Consider the following 22065-nt stretch of genomic DNA (forward strand, 5'->3'; position numbering starts at 1 on the left):
GGACTGGTACCGTTAGGTACCGAGTATCGAATCAGTATCATTTAAGTTTCAAGTATCGTTTCAGTATCGAGTATCGTGATACTAAACCTGCTTTCGGTATCGAAGTCATAATTTTGGTATCGTGACAACACTACTCTGAACTCTGGAGCATGCACAAAATGGCAGGGAAAACAAACACTTAATGTCAGGACTTGTACGTAACTTACTGGGGATCAGCTGATACAGAACTTCAATTGCACACTACAATTCTAGACCTTCCTAAACTTAATATGTAACTAACACCATTTTAGTATTGTACTTTGGAAACCCGGCTTATTACATACAGTTGAGGCCAAAAGTTTACATACACCTAGGCTAAAGATATTCAAACTCAGTTTTTCACAACTCCACACATTTCATGTTACCATATATTTCTTTTGGTAAGTTAATTAAGATACATACTTTGTTCACATCAGAGGTCATTTTAAAACAATCAATTAGAAACAGATTTATTTCAGGTTTAATTCACTATATCAGAATTCCAGTGGGTCAAAAGTTTACATACACCAAGTTAATTGTCTCTTTAAACAGTCTGGAAGATTCCAGAAATTGATGTAATGGCTTTTTAGAAGATTCTGATTGGCCAACTGTCATAATTAGGAGTTAATTGGGAGCTAATTGGCACCTGTGGCTGTATTTAAGGACCTACCTTTAGAGCCACTGCCTTTTTGCCCTGGATACCATGGGAAAATCCAAGCAACTCAGCTTCAGAAAAAAAATTGTGGACCTCCACAAGTCCAGTTCCTCCTTAGGAGCAATTTCCAAACAACTGAAGGTACCACCAGACACTGAATTGTTCAGGAAGGAGGCAAAAATTAACTCCCAGGGCTGAACAAACTTTGGTCCGAAAGGTTCAACTGAACCCCAAGACAACAACAAAGGAACCGGTGAAGGAGTTGGAGGCATCAGATACCAAAGCATCTACATCCACCATTAAAAGAATCCTACATCGCCATGGCCTGAAAGGCTGTCACCCAAGAAAGAAGCCCCTACTCCAAGACCGGCAAAAAAACCAGAATGAAATGACTGGTGCACTTCAGAAAATAGATGGCATTATGAGGAAGGTGGATTATCTAGAAATACGGAAGCAACACCTCAAGACATATGCTAGAAAGTTAAAACTTGGTCGCAAGCGGGTCTTCCAGCAGGACAATGATCCTAAACATACCTCCAAAGTTGTAACAAAATGGCTTAAGACAACAAAGTGAAAGCATTGGAGAGGCCATCACAAAGCCTTGAATCCCATACAAAATTTGTGGACTGAACTGAAAATGCGTGTCCGAGCAAGGAGGCCCACAAACCTGACAGAGTTACACCTGTTCTATCAGAAGGAATGGGCAAAAACTGTGGCAAAGTATTGTGAGAAGCTTGTGGAAGGCTACCCCAAGCGTTTGATTAAAGTTAAGCAATTAAAAGACAATGGCACCAAATACTAACAAAGTGTATGTAAACTTTTGACCCAGTGAAAATCTGATATAGTACATAAAAGCTGAAATAAATCTCTCTTAGCTATTATTTTGAAATGACCTCTTATGGAAATAAAGTAGATACCCTGATTGACTTAACACAGGAAACGTATGGTAACATGAAATTTGTGGAGTTGTGAAAAATTTAGTTTGAATGTCTTTAGCCTATGTGTATGTAAACTTCTAGCCTCAACTGTAGCTGTGTACTAAGAACTGAAGACATTCTCCAATAAACTCACTGGGTCCTTTGAAGGTGAAACAGCTTTGAATGCAAGCATTTAGATTTACAAAGCCCAAGGCAGCACAGACTGCCGGCTCAGATTTTCAGTGCTCTGGAGTTCTCATCTCGATTCACTTACAAAACACCGTTTTGGGACACTTAGAGCGTGCAAGCACATTGTGCTGGCACACATATTATCAAGGTATACTGATACATGACTATGTATTAATATGTCACTGTTGCATATTGATACATAGTCATGTATCAATATGCAACAATTATTTCATGTAATATTCATATTCTATGCTTGCATTCAAAGTACATCTACTGTGTAGCACGGCATATAGTGGCTATGCTCAGGCACCTGGCTGCTGTTACCAAAGAAGTGCAGTCCAATGTTTTGCTGTAAAAACTGAGCTGTGATGTGTGACGATCATTACGTACAGGCCCAGCAAAAAAAACCTGGTAAGCAATGGTTACAACTTCAAAAGTTTAAAGGGGGGGGCCGTCTGGGTAGTGTAGGGTATAGACACTCGCCTAACACCACAGAGACCCAGGATCAATACCTGGCAGCGGTACTTCCGGCTTGGTCAGACGTTCCTACAAACACAAATGGCAGTGTTTGCAGGTGGGAAGCCGGTGAGGGTATGAGTCCTGATCGTTGCATTAGCGACTCCTACTGGTTGGTCGGGGCGCCTGTTCAGCAGGAAGGGGATCTGGCGTGAACCTCCGCATGCGTTACGCTCTCCCAGTGAAACTCCTCGCTGTCAGGTGAGAAGAAGTGGCTGGCGACTCCACATGTATCGGAGGCTGGCATATGGTAGTCTACACCCTCCCCAGACCGATAGAGGATAGCGCATCGACCAGGACTGTGATACACACGGGGAATTGGTATAACGACTAAATTGGGGAGAAAATGGGAGAAAATGGCAAAAAAAAAGTTTAAAGAACCTTGTTAAACAAACTGAAAGGTGTGTCATGGGAATTCATTGGTCAGGTATGCAGGGAACGTCAGGATTAGAGCAACTTAGGCTGCGTTCACACCGGATGCGTTTTATCAGATTGAGAATGCGAGATGCACTACCCATTTTGATTTTATGAAGCCTACTCTGAAAAAGCCCAAATCTTTTTGCTGTTGCTAGGAAATCGCAATCCGCTCCTGTCAATCACTCACTTAACATATTTAATGGCATTAGCCAACTAATTTCACCAAAAAATAACTTGCCTTCTACATCCACATCTAACTAATTTGTCGCCGTGCCTTGGACCGCTTATTTGTGTCATGGTAGTCGTGATTTGTGAAATTGTATAACGTAAAGTGGCCCGAAACTGTAAAAAACTTCTCTTTCATCTTCTTTATTTACAGTGGAAGCGAACAGCAGAATCAATGCCCACCTCTGCCTTCATGCAACTGGACAGCAGAGAGAAGAGAGACGTAAGGCACTTTTTTCTCAGAGTGCTTCAAAAGAGGACCATTTTCTACTGAACGCAAGACGCCTGGTGTGCAAAAGCAGTGTAGGAAATGCTTCAAACTCATGGCAAATAATTAGAAAAAAGGCCCCTCCAGTTGTTAAAGTTCCTGCTCAGCTGCAGGTTTAGGCTCTGTAATATGTTGTGGTGGTACAGCCAGCAACAATTTGGACTAGATTTTGTGAAATTGCGTAAGTCTGGCTTCCATGACCATTTTGCTCATGTTAGCCTGTTAATAGCCTGCTTTGTGAAACAGACCTCTGAAAAAGAACAATTCATAAGGACAATTTGAAGAAAACTTCAAGTGAGAAGGAGAAGGAGGAGAGCAGGAAACCAACCATGCAACGTCATAAACTGTACGGCTATGAAACCCTGACAAGGTGCAGACACATTTCCACTCAGGGTCAGTGCTGGCTCTCCCCTCCCCTGCAAGAAAAAAAGAGAAAATTCAGACAACCTGTAACACACAAAAACTTTTTTATGATGTTATTTTACCTCAGCCTATAAAAAGTAGACATTCTGTCAGGTGATTTTCTGTGGCGCCACATTACACTCTTAAGATTATGTATTGAGCGGGAAAATGTTCAAGCTTACCCATGTAACCATCTAACCACACACCTGTCCCACAACCAATTATCCAACCTTATGGCTAATAACCCACCCTGCTCATCCTCAGGGTGGCACTCTTTCCAAATCTTGACCGTTCGATCATCGCTGCAGGAAGCCAACCTCTGACCACTGGAGTCAAATGCCAAGCTCCAGACGGTAGCGGTGTGTCCCTCCAATGTGGCCTTGCAAACCCAATCATCATCCTCCTCCTTGTACAGTCTCACAGTGTTGTCATAGCTTGCTGAAGCCAGAAGCTGCAGAAATAATTTCATATTGAAGTTATAATAAGAAAATAACAACCAAAATCATTTTAGGGTTAATTGATTTAACCCTAAAATGACGTCATACATATGTGAGTTATGAAGTTACAGCATTGGTCGGCTTTGCACACGTGATGCAGTCCGGTCTACGTTTTCACCTGGTTTATCTACTGGGTATTCAGAACCCAGATACGGTGCATATCTCTCTTTTGTCATAATTACAGAAAACACACATTCGTAAACCTCAAATGCTTTATACCACAATTTAGATAAGACCTTGACGAAGATGTACATGCATGGATTGTGTTGTTCAAACGAGGTTTCCTGGCGACTTAGCCACCAGAAAGGATATAGCTGAATGCGGAAGTGAACGCGATAAAACGGTATTCCAAATGCAAAATTACAAATGCTGTCAGCTAGGTATATCAGCAAACACATGGCTTAGGCATACCCAGACCTCCTCAATAATAATAGTATTTCACAAGATATTACGCAAATTTGTTGACGACGTTTCGTTAGGTGCAGCGTCTTTGAATGCTAGTGCTAACAGAGTGAATGCATTCAATGCGATGACGAGAGAACTTTCGGTTGACCTAAAACCGATATTCCAAAACCAAAATTAGACATGTTATACATGGTTAGAAAGCTTATACTCTCACCTACTGAATGAATGAATTCTCAAACAAGCCAGACAGAGTGATTTTGAGTCAAAACAGTTGATTTGTAGTGAAATACGTGAATATGTTGTGATTTACAGCAATGCATAATTTAGACATTTTGGATAGATTTGGAGACGCTGGGTACACTGCTTAGTTTTTTTTGTCAAAACAATTGCATTTGTGGCACTTTATTTCTTCCAAAATTATGAATGGTAAATGGTAAATGGACTGCATTTATATAGCGCTTTACAATTGATGCCTCTTGTTCACCAGAGCAGTTAGGGGTTAGGTGTCTTGCTCAAGGACACTTCGACATGCCCAGGGCAGGGTTTGAACCGGCAACTGGCAACCCTCCGACTGCCAGACAATCGGTCTTACCTCCTGAGCTATGTCGCCCGTATGGGGCTATGAATGTATATGAATATAAACTAATCTGCGTTAGTATTGTAAATTGTACAAATGTCTTGCTTCTTTTAAGCCATTTTTCAAGTCTTTGTGGTGTTCACATCTGGAGTTATAAAGCTTTAAATAGGGTACCCCCTAAATGGGCAAGGATTGGCAAGATTTAGCTTGTGCCTTAAGGGGTTAAGATGCAACTATTTTAACACATATGTCTCGCCTCATTTTCGTTCTTGGAAATTCGGCTTCGGTAATAGGCTACTCTGTCTATGAGTTGGTCTCAGAGATAACAGATTAGACTCTGAATTACAGCCCAATTAAATGTTTTTAGTTGTGTGGTTAAAATGAGCTGAAATTCACGCAAAATCATGCGCCAATCAAATTAATCTCCCTAGCCCTGTCTTGCTTTTTTTTAAATGGTGCGATCACGCAGTGTAGACGTAGGGTTTTTCCAAGACCCTCTGAACATGCCAGCTAGCTTTATGATTTGCCGTCACTCGTCACCGCAAGTAAAACACTGAGATCTCAAATTTTGATGAAAGGATAATGTAGCTCTGAATATAAGTGTCGCAAATAAACTTGTTGCCGTGATGTTATAGCATGTACACTCTGCTTATACTACAGAAACTGTTCGCTCTGTTCAGCATGAAGTCGACTTTGCATTGGCGGCAACCACACTTCACAATTTCTGCAGGAATTGTCTAGTTAGTGTGGTTGCCTAATGCAACCACACTACTATTATCTCACATATTATTATTTCTTTCTTTCCACCCATTTTTTGGACCGCTACTCCTCCCAGAGTTCACACCACATACACGTGCAATATGTCAAATTGAGCATCTTCTTTGGGAACTTTGTAGTACAAACTGGCTTGATCTACACTTCATTGATCCAACAGGTGATATACATAGTTAGAAAGCTTATTCTATGTCAAATTTTCCTTTTGTAACACCGTTTAATATCGCAGCATATTGGAAACTTTGGTCTCATTAGAGCTGCATTACGCATTCAGTCTGTTGTAGCAGGGAAAGCAACGCTTTCTCACCCCAACGCGTTTGCTAAAGTACACAACTCCACTTGCATGTTGTTGATGCACCCCTTGCTGCAACAGAAGCTAGTAGTACTGGCTACCAACCGATACTTATTCACAGAAGCTGTATTTAAAATGAGTTAAAATGCAACTATTTTAACACATATGTCTCGCCTCATTTTCTTTCTTGGAAATTCGGCTCGGCTAACATGTAATAGGCTACTCTGTCTATGAGTTGGTCTCTGAGGTAACAGATTTTTAGTCGTATGGTTAAATGAGCTGAAATCCACGCTAAACCATACGTCAATCAAATTAATCTCCTGTCTTGCTTTTTAAATGGTGCGATCACGCAGGTTATACGTAGGGTTTTTCCAAGACCCTCTGAACATGCCAGCTAGCTATATGATTCGCCGTCACTCGTCAACGCAAACCGTGAGTGAAACAGTGAGATCTCATGTTTTGATGAAGGGATAATTTAGCTCTGAATATATGTGTCGCAAATCAACTCGTTGCCGTGATGTTATAGCATGTACACAATACTCTGCCTCTGCTTATACTACAGAAACTGTTCACTCTGTTCAGCACAAATTCGACTTTGCGTTGGCGGCAACCACACTTCACAATTTCTACAGGAATTGTCTAGTTAGTGTGGTTGCCTTAGGCAAACACACTATTATTATTAGTGTGGTTGCCTTAGGCAATCACACTATTATTATCGCACATATTTATTATTATTATTATTAGTGTGGTTGCCTTAGGCAAACACACTATTATTATTGCACATATTTATTTAGTGTGGTTGCCTTAGGCAAACACACTATTATTATTGCACATATTCTTTATTATTAGTGTGGTTGCCTTAGGCTTCTTTGGGAATCGAGTGCTATTACTTTGTGGAAAGTTTCGCTGCACGGTTTTTGAGAAATATGACTTTTTATGCCCAATTTTTTCCCATAGAGATGAATGGAGAAGGTGACGTCATTCATATGTGAACGGTGAAGTTACAGCATTGGTCGGCTTTGCAAACATGATGCTGTCCGCTGTTCGTCCTCACCAGCCATCAGAAAACATATAGGGGAATGCGGAAGTGAACACGATAAAAACGGTATTCCAAATGCAAAATTACAAATGAAAACGCTGTCAGCTAGGTATATCAACAAACATATGGCTTAGGCATACCCAGAAGTACTCAATAATAATAGTATTTCCTAAGAAATTACGACAAATCGTTGACAATGTTTCGTCAGGTGCAGCGTCTTTGACTGCTAACAGAGTGAATGCATAAGTGAATGCGATGCTGAGACAACCTTCGGTTGACCTATAAAACGATATTCCAAAACCAAAATTAAACGTGTTATATATAGTTAGAAAGCTTATACTCTCACCTACTGAAAAAATGAATTCTCAATCAAGCCAGACTGTACTAAAAAGGGCACCAACGCCGTCAACAACACGTGTGCAGCAGCTTCTGGTCCGGTCTTACTCCAGAAAACGATGTCAGCTTGTAATACCACACATGTTGCTTTGGGGTTGTCGTCCTTTGTAGTACAATCTCACTTGATCTACACTATATCTGTCCAATAGGTGACAGAATAAGCTTTCTAACTATGTATAATATGTCAAAGTTTACTTCTGTAATACCGTTTTATATCTCAGCGTATTCGAAAGTTTGGTCTCATTATAGATGCATTACGCATTCAGTCTGTGGTAGGAGTGAAAGCAACGCTTTCTCACCCCAACTTATCGGTAGCCTAAAAGACACTGCACCTGGCAAAAGTTTATCGATGACTTTCGTTGTTTCTTGGAAAATACTATTATTCTTGAGAAATTCTGAGCATAGCTGAGGCATAAGTTTGTTGATAGACCGAGCTGATACTGTTTTCTGGGCTAAGTTAGAACTTATGAGCCACAGCATTCATTCTGTCTCTGTCTGTATCTAATGAACACAGATAAGATTATCATCCAATAGTGTTGCTGCTCAAAACATTTCGTTTATATACGTTATTTTTGACACTGAATGTCTTTAATTAGATTAATTAAGTCGACTTTACATTGGCGGCAACCACACTTCACAATTTCTGTAGGAATTGTCTAGTTATTATTATTAGGGGGCTAAGTACCAAATGTAAGAAGCACCATATTGCATTGCTTGGTTTTATTAGAGAGACAGACTGCGAAGCTGCTGAAATTCTATTTTATTTTTTGGAAAAATGTTAAAAATCTATCTACTCCAAGACTTTTTGACTTATTTGAAAAAGCTTTGAAATACAGCATGTACTCATAAATATCTATAAACTCCATCCTCGGGAGTAAAACTTCACTAAAAATCACTTATGTAGACATTTGAAACTTGTTATATATATATATATATATATATATATATACATACACATATGTTATGGTAGCCACCATCTTGAATTGGTAGTCAATTGGGTTTTTGGTTTGTTCACATGTCACTTTTTACCCTTTCACCTGGTTGATTCAAATGAAACTTGGTTGACTGATAGAGGGTACCTCTCAACCACCACTGACCAAATTGGTTCCAATTGGCCACATGGTGGTGCCATAGCAGTCTTTTTTTAAATTTAGAAGTCCTGCAGCATTTGACTTCGGGACCTGAAACTAATGTCACAGACTTCAGCTGGTAAACCATATCTCTCAAACTGACTAAAGACAGCTGATACTGCAGGAGCGACCGACATATTGTGAGTGGGGGCCGAAATGTGTAATTAGTGGGCTTGCTTCCGTCAAGCCCACTCTTGGTATCTTTCATATTTCTCATTATCTGCACTTTCCGCCCAATTTTTCTAGCTCTAACTAGTCCTACGGTCCTACAGTCCACTACATTCAAACTTTTTACACCAAAATGACCGGCTAGTTCCAGACATTCTTGCTTGTATTCAGATTTTTGAAATATTTAAAACTTTTTTTGAAATATGAAACTTTTTTTGTGGTCACTCCATAGAGGCTCATGCAGGGATGTTTCGTGGGACATTTCGTGGAACGCTGTAGGATGCATCCGCAGGTGGTCACGGTCTATGAGTAGGACGCACTTCCAACGGCACGAGATTTTTAAGCACAGCTTTATTGCCTACGCTAACATGTTTGCGTTTCGCCTACTTAAGTTAACCTACTTAGCGCGTACGGATGCTATCCTGCACGCATGAGTAGGAGCTACGGACACACAGGTACAACCCACTTACGGATGCTATCCTGCACACATGAGTAAGTGGGTTGTACCTGTGTGTCCGTAGCTCCTACTCATGTGTGCAGGATAGCATCCGTAAGAGCTAATGACACACAGCTACAACCACCGATACAGATGTATGGACACACGGACACTACAACGACCGATACAGATGTATGGACTTCACGGCGAACAACAAATAACATTACAGAGGTGAGAGCATGCCATAGCTAGCTAGCTATATAGTTAGCCAAGTTTTACTCATGACACTTTTAGGATATCACTGATCCCTGGAACATAATTGCTACTTGCTGATCCCCGCCTGTATATGTAATGCTACGGTGCGCCGTGGGTCTGGATGTTTTTGTGCTTCTTCTGAGCTATGTAAAAATGGTTTATACGGTTTATTTTAAGTTCTAAATGGTATAGCGCCTGGTTGATAAGGGCACAAGGTTGGTAAATCTTCTTCTAAATATACTGTATATATATATATATATATATATATATATATATATATATATATATATATATGTTATATGTTAACATGGAATGAATAGTTCGTTTTGTAAACTTGGTGAACTAACATGTTACCTGCTATGTTAATTGCCGTAGTCTATTATGTGCTATATGCTAATTGTATCAGCATTTTTCGCGCCTTGTTAACAAGCTGTTTTCAGGCATTTTGTATCGTTTATTTTGGTTTTAAACTATTGAGATGTGTTTGATGTGCAGAACGCGTTACAAAGTTAGCACTCTTGTTTGTGGTTAAGCGAGTTTTGGGTTATTAGCCACATACATTGGTGGTTGTCTGCTGCATTAAAGACATGCCATTTGTTATATTCTGTTGAGACCCGTGTTACAGGACCGAGCAACGCTAAGACTGTGCCTTTCAGAATATACGCACAAATATAATAAATATAGGCCTAATAAATTAGAAGAATAGTTAAGATTATTGTGATGTATGGATGCACATTATATGAATACACATTCATGGAAGTACATTTTAATTCAGTACATTTTTGAAGCTATACATTTAATATGCACTTTTGTTGGCTTAAACTCAGTAGCAAAATAAAGGGATACTTAAAAGACTCTGGGATTAGTACAGCCATGTGCATAAAGGTTGTTTTCTGTCATTTAAATTAAATATATTAATGTATTTTGTATTTGTTTTTCCTTTAGCTTTTACGGTGTGTTTATGATTAACAATATTAAAGGACTTCATAAACCATCAGTAAAGAGTCTGACCATCATTCAGCCGGGAACGCTACACCCTCAATGAAATGCATTGAGGCTTGACTTGAGGACAGTGCCGGTTGGAATTTGAAGCAAGCCCACACAGTTCCTTCAGGAATTGTAACCTTTCTAGTCTAATATTAGAAATCTTATCAGCAAAAAACCTGAGGAACTTTTCACACGTGCCTATGGATGTCTCAAGGCTCATGCTGGGAGTGGGATTTATGACTGTGTTTAAAGTTTTCAAGAGAACCCTAGGTCTATGGCTGTTTTTTTAGTTTAAAATGGAAAAACAGCTGGCCCTTGCAGCTTTAATAGAATCTTGATATTTATCCAGAGCTTTAGTGAGGTTGGACACTGATATTAGCCTATAACACCCAGATTTCTCCCAGAGATTTCTTCTTAAATAAGCATCTATAGTCATCCAAAAAATATTCACAGATGGAAAGAGTGTGGTAGAGACTTCGGCAACTTTTGTTGCCTGCAGGCTTAAATGGGTTAGGCATAAGACCTGGCTCACAGTCATATTGCTCAGAAGAAGCGAGCTGCCCTGTCGTCCGACAATGTTTCAGGCTTGTCTCTTTAAGCAACTGGCTCGGTGCAAAGAAACAGAAGTATAGCCTAACTGTTGTATCCAAAGAAATGGAAGTATAGCCTAACTGCAATATCCTAGTTCAAGTCCTAGTTCTGTATTACACTCCCTTTCCACTGTTTCCTGTTCACTTTATTGTTTGTTTTATTTTGTATCATCCTGTTTTGATCCCACATAGTAGAAGGGGATGTTTTTGTGAGCCTTTATTTTCCCCATGTGAGGTTGGACACAATTACACTGTGTGATTTGCTTTAGAAGTGCGAGTGATCCAAGGAATGATCTTTGAGTAATGGAAAATTTAGCTGACCAATGTACCTGTTGTACAATGTGTCTGTTGTTGCGATGCATTGAGTTCCATCCTTTTATGTTAATGCTTAAAAAAACGGGATGTTTTAGTGAATCTTTATAAGCGTAAAGTTGGACACATTTCATTGTGTGAGTGCTCATATTACTAAGTAATGTTAAATTTAGCAGGTCAATATGCCCATCTTGTTGTTGCCTGTTGGGCTTGAGTTTGCCATGTTATGATTTGAGAATATTTTGTTATGCTAAATGCAGTACCTTTGAGGGTTTCTGGACAATATTTGTCATTGTTCTTGTTAATTGATTTCCAATAATAAATAAACATGCATTTGGATAAAGCAAGCATATTTGTCCACTCCCATGTTGAATATTAAACACTTGAAAAATATCCCTTTAAGGTACATTTTGAACAGATAAAAAATGTGCGATTAATTTGCGATTAATCGCCATTAAATATTTTAATCGATTGACAGCCCTAATATATATATATATATATATATATCACTGCCACTGTATCACTGTAAAGCAATTTAAGCATTCGGAAAATTGCTATATACTGTAAATGTAACCATTCATTCATTCATTCATTCATACATATATATACAGTACTGTGCAAAAGTTTGGGTAGGTATGAAAAATGCTGAAAGAACGCTTTCAAAAATAGAAATGTTAATAGTTTATTTTTATCAAATAACAAAATGCAAAGTGAGTGAACAGAAGAAAAATCAAAATCAAATCAATATTTAGTATGACCACCCTTTGCCTTCAAACCAGCATCAATTCTTCAAGGTACGCTTGCACAAAATCAGGGATTTTGTAGGCATATAGTCAGGTGTATTATTAACCAATTATACCAAACAGGAGCTAATGATCATCAATTTAATATGTAGGTTGAAACACAATCATTAACTGAAATAGAAACAGCTGAGTAGGAGGGTTAACACTTGGTGAGGAACAGCCAAGCTCTGCTACCAAGGTGAGGTTGCTGAAGAAGTTTAATGTCAGAAGTCATACACCATGGCAAGACTGAGCACTGCAACAAGACACAAGGTAGTTATACTGCATCAGCAAGGTCTCTTCTAGGCAGAAATTTCAAGGCAGACAGGGGTTTCCAGGTGTGCTGTCCAAGCTCTTTTGAAGAAGCACAAAGAAACGGGCAACGTGAAGACCATAAACGCAGTGGTCGGCCAAGGAAACTTAGTGCAGCAGATGAAAGACACATCATGCTTACTTCCCTTTGCAATCGGAAGATGTCCAGCAGTGCCATCAGCTCAGAATTGGCAGAAACCAGTGGGACCTAGGTACACCAATCTACTGTCCGGAGAAGTCTGGTTAGAAGTGGTCTTCATGGAAGAATTGTGGCCAAAAAGCCATACCTCCGACGTGGAAACAAGGCCAAGCGACTCAACTATGCATGAAAACACAGGAACTGGGGTGCAGAAAAATGGCAGCAGGTGCTCTGGACTGATGAGTCAAAATTTGAAATATTTGGCTGTAGCAGAAGGCAGTTTGTTCGCCGAAGGGCTGGAGAGTGCTACAAGAATGAGTGTCTGCAGGCAACAGTGAAGCATGGTGGAGGTTCCTTGCAAGTTTGGGGCTGCATTTCTGCAAATGGAGTTGGGGATTTTGTCAGAATTAATGGTCTCCTCAATGCTGAGAAGTACAGGCAGATACTTATCCATCATGCAATACCACCAGGGAGGCATCTGATTGGCCCCAAATTTATTCTGCAGCAGGACAATGACCCCAAACATACAGCCAATGTCATTAAGAACTATGTTCAGCGTAAAGAGGAACAAGGAGTCCTGGAAGTGATGGTATAGAAGATATAAGATATACTTTATTGAACCCCATGGGGTAATTTGTCCTCTGCATTTGACCCATCCTAGTTACTTAGGAGCAGTGGGCAGCTGCCTCTCTTGTGCTGCGCCCGGGGACCAACTCCAGTTCTGAGGCAAGTGCCGTGGTCAAGGGCACCTGCAGGAGCGCACCTAACAAGCATGTCTTTGAGTGTGGGAGGAAACCGGAGTACCCGGAGTAAACCCACACGAACACGGGGAGAACATGCAAACTCCACACAGAAAGGCCCCAGGCCGAGATTCGAACCCATGACCTTCTTGCTGTGAAGCGACAGTGCTAACCACTATGCCACCGTATGGCCCCCGCAGAACTCTGAGCTCAACATCATTGAGTCTGTCTGGGATTACATGAAGAGACAGAAGCATTTGAGGCTGCCTAAATCCACAGAATAATTGTGGTTAGTTCTCCAAGATGTCTGGAACAACCTACCTGCCGAGTTCCTTCAAAAACTGTGTGCAAGTGTACCTAGAAGAATTGATGCTGTTTTGAAGGCAAAGGGTGGTCACATCAAATATTGATTTGATTTAGATTTTTCTTCTGTTCATTCACTTTACATTTTGTTAATTGATATAATCTATTATATCTATTAACATTTCTATTTTTGAAAGCATTCTTACTTTACAGCATTACACCTGCCTAAAACTAAAACTTACACATTACTATATATATACATTAGGGTTGGGCCGATGTAAACATTTTCAAACCGGTTTGATATTAAGCCAAATACCGGACCGGTAATACCGAATTTTACCACTAGGCGTTGCACGTGACTCAGCCGCTCCAGAGTGGAACATAATGAGAGCCCATGAATGAAAGTGTAGCGGCTTTACCGTTGTCAAGCAAAACTCCGGTGAGTAGTTCTATTTGGACCGTTGTTAGGCAAATACTCTAGTTGGTAGTTCGTAGTTCTATTTGCACCGTTGTTAAGCAAAAACCTCTGGTCGTTATTTCTATGAAAACAATGATGCTATCAAGAAAAAATAGTTCCTTCTCATTTTATACCATACAATTAGCACCAATTTTGGTTGTTTTGTCATTACATTATTTAATAAAACTGCATGAAACCATAAGTAAATCAAATTAATCTCCCTAGCACTGTCTTGCTTTTTAAATGGTGTGGTCACACAGTGTATACATAACGTCTTTCTAAGACCCTCTGAAACGGGTTTTGAATGCCAGCTAGCTGTATGATATATTCGCTGGTTGTAGAATGCTGGATTTTGTAGCACATTGATTTTAGAACTGTTAAAAGGCCATGCTGTCCCTTTACTGAGAAATAATGCCCACCCTTGGACCAATCAGAATAGAGTATTCAGCCAAGCCGTTGTATAATGAAATTGGATCTCCTTGTTGCCGGCCTCGGTACTAAATTGCACACGGCCTGTCAATCTTTTTTTTTTTTTTGCACTCAGACACTAGTGGCTCAGTTTATAAACAAACATAATATTATGTTAATCACGTTGTCATATTGTTTATTACAAATGCAATACAAGTTTGATTTAGCGCCGTCGGCACAGGTTGCTGATGTAGGCTACTTTTTAATTTGCCAGTAGGCTACGTCTCATAATGACAAACGCCGGTTCAGTCGGTTGTTATAAAATCAAAGCGGTTTAAGCTCATACACTGGACCGGACCGGTAAAACCAGAAACTGACCAAACCCTAATATATATATATATATAGAGAGAGAGAGAGAGAGAGCGAGAGAGAGAGACAGAGATGGGCCTGGTGCTGATTTTGGTTGAAATTAATATTGACCAATGGGGAGAATGAATAATAGTGGCAATCCAGGCAGAAAAACTTTAACTGAAATGGGACTAAACACTTAACACAATAGAAAAGAGGGAATTGGAAATAGGGGACAGTAAAGTAGGCCAGGAAGGAGAATGCCCGATACCTCCTTTGTGGGGTGCCATACCACATGCTTGACATCCTGTGTGTGAGCATTAACTACGCTTACACACTCATACTCATCCTCTTCATCCACTGCAACAGAGAAGGAAAAAAGTGAGATGTGTATTAATAAAACAGCTAAATCTGTTCTGTATACTGTAATGTACTATGAACAATCAAAAACTTGTAAAACAATTTATAAAAGTTAAACAAAGCATGCCCTTTGTGGTGACGTGTGCCCATACAAATAAAAAAATTGGATTACTGATACTGAGGTGATACTGACCTTCCCAGACCCACACACTTTTGTCCCTGCTGCAGGTAGCCAGCAAACTGCCAGAAGGAGCCCAAGATACACACTTCACTTCATTTTCATGGCCCTCCAGTACAGTCAGGCACTTAAGGGTTGTAGAAACAGTAGGGTGACAGGTGTTAGCAAGTTGGCAAAACATGACACATACAGCAAGGCGGAAAAGGGGTTTGATTACCTCAAAGTCATCTCCTTTTTTTCCCCAAATACAGGTGGTGGCATCAAAACTCGCAGAAGCAAGGTAGTTCCCACAAGGTGACCAGGCAACCTTTCTGATAGTGCGCTGGTGTCCCTCCGGCAGCACAAACCTACATTCCCAAGAATCCCCTACGAGCACAGAAAAAAAAGAAGAATTCTGTAAAAAATATGCAAAAATATAATCTAATCATAGGAAATGGTAAAATCGGAGTCATAAGGAAATGTAGCCAACACAATAATTGTCCAGACTTGGAAAGCATGTATAGGGGTCAAAACATATGCAAAATGTTTTAACTGTCACACAAATATTTGGTATACATCAAAATACAAGGCTCCAGAATGCGACAATTTTGGTCGCACATGCAACCAAAAATCTGTCAAGTGAGACTAAACATTTTCATTGGTCGCACCGGTGCGCCTTACATTTAGCAGGTCTGTCTCTGTGTGTTAGGGCCACATTGAGGAAAAACAAATTCTAAGATTTCGAGAATGAGGTTGTAATATTACGAGAATAAAGTCGTAATTTTAGGCTACGTGTTATTTTAGAGAGGAAATATCAGGAGAGCAGCCAGCCGCCTGCGTTAAAATGAGGAAGGTGGAGCATCTTGTGAAGTTATACTTTAGTATGGATTTCACAAATAACAAAATACTTTTTTTTTTTCACCCGGATTCTGCGAAGACCCACCCCTACTCTGCCTTTGATTGGCTCTGACCCTGATATTCTTCTTCGCTGAATGCGAGTGGGGAAGGAAAAAAAAGTCATGTATGTGTGAAACCGCGCCCTGTTACTCCTCCGGGAGCAGCGCACACTTTTGTTTGACTTATTTGAGTTTGATTTATTTATTTATTTGAGTTTGTCAAGCACTTTTAAAATGTATTTTTTAAACAATTGAGGTTATTGTGATTTCTTGTTTGTGCTGTGATTTAAATAAAGAAAAAACATTAATCTGCACCTTTATTCCTGTTAACAATCATTTACATAATGTGTTAAGAAATTACCAATGTGTATGGGAACTGACAAAAAAGGTAACACTTAAAATGTATTAACTGCGGCGGCAAAAGTCGCGGTGAAAAATTTTGGGTGCACCTAAATTATGTGCTGGTGCACCTAAATAAAAAAGTTAGGTGCACCAGTCCAACCAATGTAAAAAGTTAGTTTGGAGCCCTGAAATATTTTGTGTGAATTTGGACAGAAATAAATTGATTGTGAGTAACACTTACTGTGTTGTGAAAAAGTATTTGCCCCCTTCCTGATTTCCTCTATTATTGCATATTTGTCACACGGAATGGTTTCAGAACTTCAGATAAAATGTAATATTAGACAAAGGGAACGCTAATTTACACAAAACACATTTATGAAATCATTATTTAATTTATTTAATGAAAAAATGTAAAACACCCATGTGAAAAAGTAATTGCCCCTTAAACTTAATTGGTTGCACCACCTTTAGCAGCATTACCTGTGACAAAATTCTTCCCATAATTTGATACCAGTCTTTCACATTGCAGTGGAGGAATTTTAGGAATTGTTGCAGAACAAATTAATAGTAGTCCCAGAGCCTTAGAAATGGATTTGTATCCCTTTCCAGACTGATGAATTTAAACAAAATTTTCACTTACCTCTTCTGTAATTTCCTTTGATTGTGGCATAGTGTGCTTGTAGAAAGTTTAAATTCAACAGGGCTGGCTGCAATCAAGTCTGGCTGTATTCAATCAGCTGAACCTAATTATCAATTAAATTTGTTAATTATGTGGATTTAGTAACCAAGGGGCCAATTAATTTTTCATATCGGTGATATGGGTGTTTAACAACTTTTTAAATGAAATTTTAAAAAATTAAATGTGTTTTGCATTTATTCAGTTTCCCTTCATCTAATATTATATTTTGTCAAATGATCTGGAAGTATTTAGAGTGACAAATATGCAATAATAGAGGAAATCAGGATATTGGCAAATAAAAAAACTTTTTCTCAGCGCTCTAATTGTTCTCAAAATAATGACGTGAAACACTGTCCGCCGGACAGACGAGAGAAAAGTACAATTCTTTGGCACTACAGTAGTGCACAAAGCCATGTTAGGTGAAAACCAAACACTGCATATCACAAAAACAACCTCATGCCAACCATCAAACGTGGCAGAGGATATATAACCACAGAACGATTAATTCCTCTGTATACCAGCATACTCTAGAGGAAAATGTGATGAAAATGTCCTGAAAGTCGAACTGAAATTGCTTCGCTTATATTTTGTACTACACTTGGTGGTAAAATAGGTAGTGTCAGCTGTATTATCACATAATTTACAATTTATATTTTTGTTTTAAAAATCACTGCGCCACCTATTGTACTTTTTTCCCCAAATTTTTAAAATTGCCGCTTCCTGATGTCAGGAAGCGGTCTCATTTGCATGCAGCCTATCACAGCATATATTTGCTTATGATTGACATTGAGGGCTAGGCTGCATTTGCCACTGTCAAGTCTGGCAAACATGGCACCCTGCAAGCGGCACTGTTGTGTTGAAGGATGCACAAATAGTGACTTACTACACGCAATCCCGAAGGACACAAATGTAAAAAACAAGTGGGTAGAATTCTTATCAGGTTCATTAGTGTCAAACAACACAAGTGTCTGCAGTCTGCATTTTAAACCTGACGACTTTTTGAATTGGGCGCAAAAACAGAGTGGATTTTGCAAAGAACTGCTACTGAACCCTGGAGCAGTCCCCACAATTTAAGCACAGTACGGAGGATAACCACAAAGTAAGTTTCTTATATTATTATATTTAGATATAAGTTAGTATAGTTAGTGAGTGTATGAATTACCTTCGCCTGTCTTACAAGGAGGATAGCTAACAGCTACATTCACTAACGTTAGCTGGCATAGCTGAAAAGCAATCTTAGCATCAACATAATTATGACACGAAATATAAAGCAACAATTCAGGAAAGCTGAATATTATTTATCTTACTAGCTATGGAGATTTGTTGACTTTGTGCAAATATTACTCAACTCATTTAGCTGTACAGGGTTTTCCGCAGCGCCTTAAGCCGAATGAACGTAAAAACACATATCAGATTCAGAATGAATGTAAAAACAACTGTGAGAGTTCTATGCGCTGACAAAAAATAAATAAATAAATAAACCGAAAAGTGGCTTTATGGTTTTAAACACTCCACACTAGGATGACATTATAAATAGAAGTGGGTGATTGACGAGCGTTTTTATGCATGGTAGGTTTGATCTAAATGCATTTACAGAATATAGTGTACCAAATAGGTATTTGCAGGTCAGGCACTCTTCACGGTAAGAAGAAATTTTAGGATAGCGCTTCCGATTTTGCTTGTGTCGAAAGTGCTGCGACGGAAACAGCGATAGATTTACCCGCTAGCCGCATCTGTCCAAAATGTAAACAAGTAAGGCAGTTTTCACAGTCGGGAAAAATTTTATGACAATGTTAGCCAGTGAAGCTAGTTAGTTGACGTTACATAAAGATACCTCGACTGAACTAACGTTAGTAGGGTATCTAACGTGGCTTGGTCAACAAAGTTAGGCTATGTTCACACATCTTTTTCTGATGAAAATCGCTGGTCAAAACATTTTTTCATATATATATATATATATATATATATATATAAAAACGCTGTTCCAAAATAGCTGAGAGCGCCTAAGCCCTCTGAAAACCTAGGGAAAACCCCGCTTTACCTATCTACTGAAACGTAGCCAGTCAACATTTTCCCACCGTCCGCACTTTTATTTTTTTCCTGCCATCGTAATTTGAATTCGCCTGAGTTCATTATACTAGCCTACTGGAAGGGAATGCTGACTTCAGCTGTCTACTTTTCTGTCATTTTACATTTTTTAAGTATTTTTCTGCGCGCCGTGGGAAAAACCGGCGGTCACTTTAGCTGTAGTCTCAGCCTCAGACGGTCCGCCCACTAGCTGTCACTCAAAACGCAAGGAGTACGCCCTCGACCCCGCCCACGCAGTATCTGACCTCCATAGTAACATGATAGTAACATTTTTGTGATATGTCCAAAAGTATACATTTTTATCATTTAAAAAAAAAAAAAAACATTTTAAAACCATTCAAATACAATTTTGCAATGGTATAGAATATAAATAATGATACAGTATTTCAAATTTCAGTCCGACTTTTTAAATTATGGCCGAACTTGGATGCCCTCAAACATCAATGAGCAGAAGCAGTTTCGTAAGGAAGAGTGGGTCAATTCCTCTGATTGGGACTGGAGGTATGCCATCCTGCCAAGTTACGCCTTACCTATACAGCACCGAGACTTTGCCACCATTCAGGGTTTCCAACAGAAATAACCACAATGGCCACAGACTCTCAGGCCTTAAAAACATTAATTTCTATACCTTCTGACCCCATTTCAACACACAGAATTCACTAACAACTACATACGTCTGTACAATAAAGCCCCAAGCTTAGGGGATTTTACATTTTCTCCTTCTTATTTCTCCTGCCACATTACATCATCACAATGCTACAAGCCCACAAACAATACGTCTCCCCATTGGACATTTACCTACACCTGCCAATCATTTACCTACACCAGCCAATCAAAATGTCACATATACACACAAAATGGACTTATGTCTATTTCCCCAAGAATATTTCCAGTCAAGACAGCTAGTAAGTACGTGGCTCAGTGGTAACGTTGCGGTCTATGGACTTCTGAGACACAGGATCGAATCCCACCTGAAACTCAGGCTAATTTTTCATTTATGCATGCTTATTTGGTCACTAATCATTTTCTACAACATTTCAACTATTGCTTTTGCACCAAATCTAGCTGGTCTTTCACCGAACGTATAGACTGTATTATGACATAGCCTACTATCTACACGTTCAGTTAACCGGCTACATTTCCTTTCAATGTTAAAGTTTTCTAGCCGCCTACAATATAGCCAAGCCAAATGGAATACAGTTCAGCTTACCGGCCCAAGCGTTGCGTACAAATCTCAACGGGACAGCCACAAGTGAGGGTTTAAGTATTCTGTTGAGAGGTGTGGTGATTGCCATGTGTAAATGTTCCCAGGAAGTAATATACATTGCAACAGACTTCCCAGGGACACCCAAATGGCCTGCTGCCCCGTGACACCCCTTTGATCTGTGGCTATTGTATATCCTTACAAACAGTGATTGAACTCTATTTGTGGCCATTTGTCTCTAACAATGGGAAGCAGTTACAGAGTGTGAGTGTGGAAACTGTTTCCCATTGTTAGAGACAAATGGGAAGCAGTGTAAACGCCACGTTTCTACATTCATGTTACCTCGCCCTGTTCTCTATTTACCCACATACAAACGATTAGTACGTACGTATTGTCTGCAACACCCTACTAAAAACATTCCATTTAAATACATGACTCCTGCATAATTATAACTACTAGTAGTTATATGTGAAAAAGTACATTTGTCCAACAGTTTTCCAATGCAATTTTGCGCATTCCTTGAACAACTATATTTACGATTACTTCCTAATACCATCTGTTTTATATACCGTTCAATAAGGAAACTCATCTCGCTCATGGTCAGTATATTTTCTTTGCACAAGTCAGTGATCATGCCAAACTTCACCTACATGCCTATTCTGCTGAAAACATATTGTTTCGACTACTCAATTTCATCAATTGTTTTCATTTCTCTCGTACTACTGTTTTTTTCTTATATGCAGAGATTGCTGGGAAATATGTCTGTGCATCATATTTTCAAATGTCAAGTGTTATATTTGTCACAACTGTTACCTAGTTCTCCTTCTCAAATTGCCATGTAACGTCAGTGATCTAGCTATGGAAAACAGCAGAATGGAGTCCTAACTACAGCTAAGCATATCAAAATGCCTTATAAGCCTTATAAACTGTTGATGAATATGCAGATTTAATCATTATCTTATATTCATTTATGCATAATCATTATTGATATATGTTGGCTTAATCATCATTGATATGTCTTATAATACTGTTTTATTCATTACACTCTGCGCAGAGGGCCTTTGAAAAGTGCAAGATATAATGGTCTCAGTGTTGCGTGAGAGCCGGGAGCTGTGCCTGCCTGCAAGGCCGGTACACAGGCTGGTACTGTTTATCTTATCAGTGGTTACCAGAACAGTGGGAAGACGTAGCTGAATTATCTGTCAGAAAGTTTGAGGACGTGGAAGGGAAGGTGGTGACGAAAGCCACCTTTCGTCATAAGTGATAAGGTTTTTACATTATAAAAGGTATGGATCCATCTTGGTATAAGGAGCTCACTGATAAAACTCCCCTGTTCAACTCTCTAGGTGATCTCCTCCAGACTAAAATAAATAAACCGGTTAAGA

At 39.4% G+C, this 22065-nt stretch overlaps 1 protein-coding gene across 1 annotated transcript in view; it reads right to left on the reverse strand.

The window, feature by feature from the left end:
* Positions 1–22065, reverse strand: part of ciao1 (cytosolic iron-sulfur assembly component 1) — a 64201-nt gene that overhangs the window by 10847 nt on the left and 31289 nt on the right. Inside the window, exons 2-6 of the mRNA XM_035380031.1 lie at positions 15710–15858; positions 15508–15619; positions 15226–15314; positions 3857–4058; positions 3534–3621 (exon numbers count right to left, since the gene is read on the reverse strand). Coding sequence (XP_035235922.1) covers positions 3534–3621; positions 3857–4058; positions 15226–15314; positions 15508–15619; positions 15710–15858 — 640 coding nt within the window. The remainder of the gene's footprint in view (positions 1–3533; positions 3622–3856; positions 4059–15225; positions 15315–15507; positions 15620–15709; positions 15859–22065) is intronic.

The sequence above is a fragment of the Anguilla anguilla genome, chromosome 10, assembly GCF_013347855.1.
Source record: "Anguilla anguilla isolate fAngAng1 chromosome 10, fAngAng1.pri, whole genome shotgun sequence".
In the NCBI taxonomy this organism is placed as follows: domain Eukaryota; kingdom Metazoa; phylum Chordata; class Actinopteri; order Anguilliformes; family Anguillidae; genus Anguilla; species Anguilla anguilla.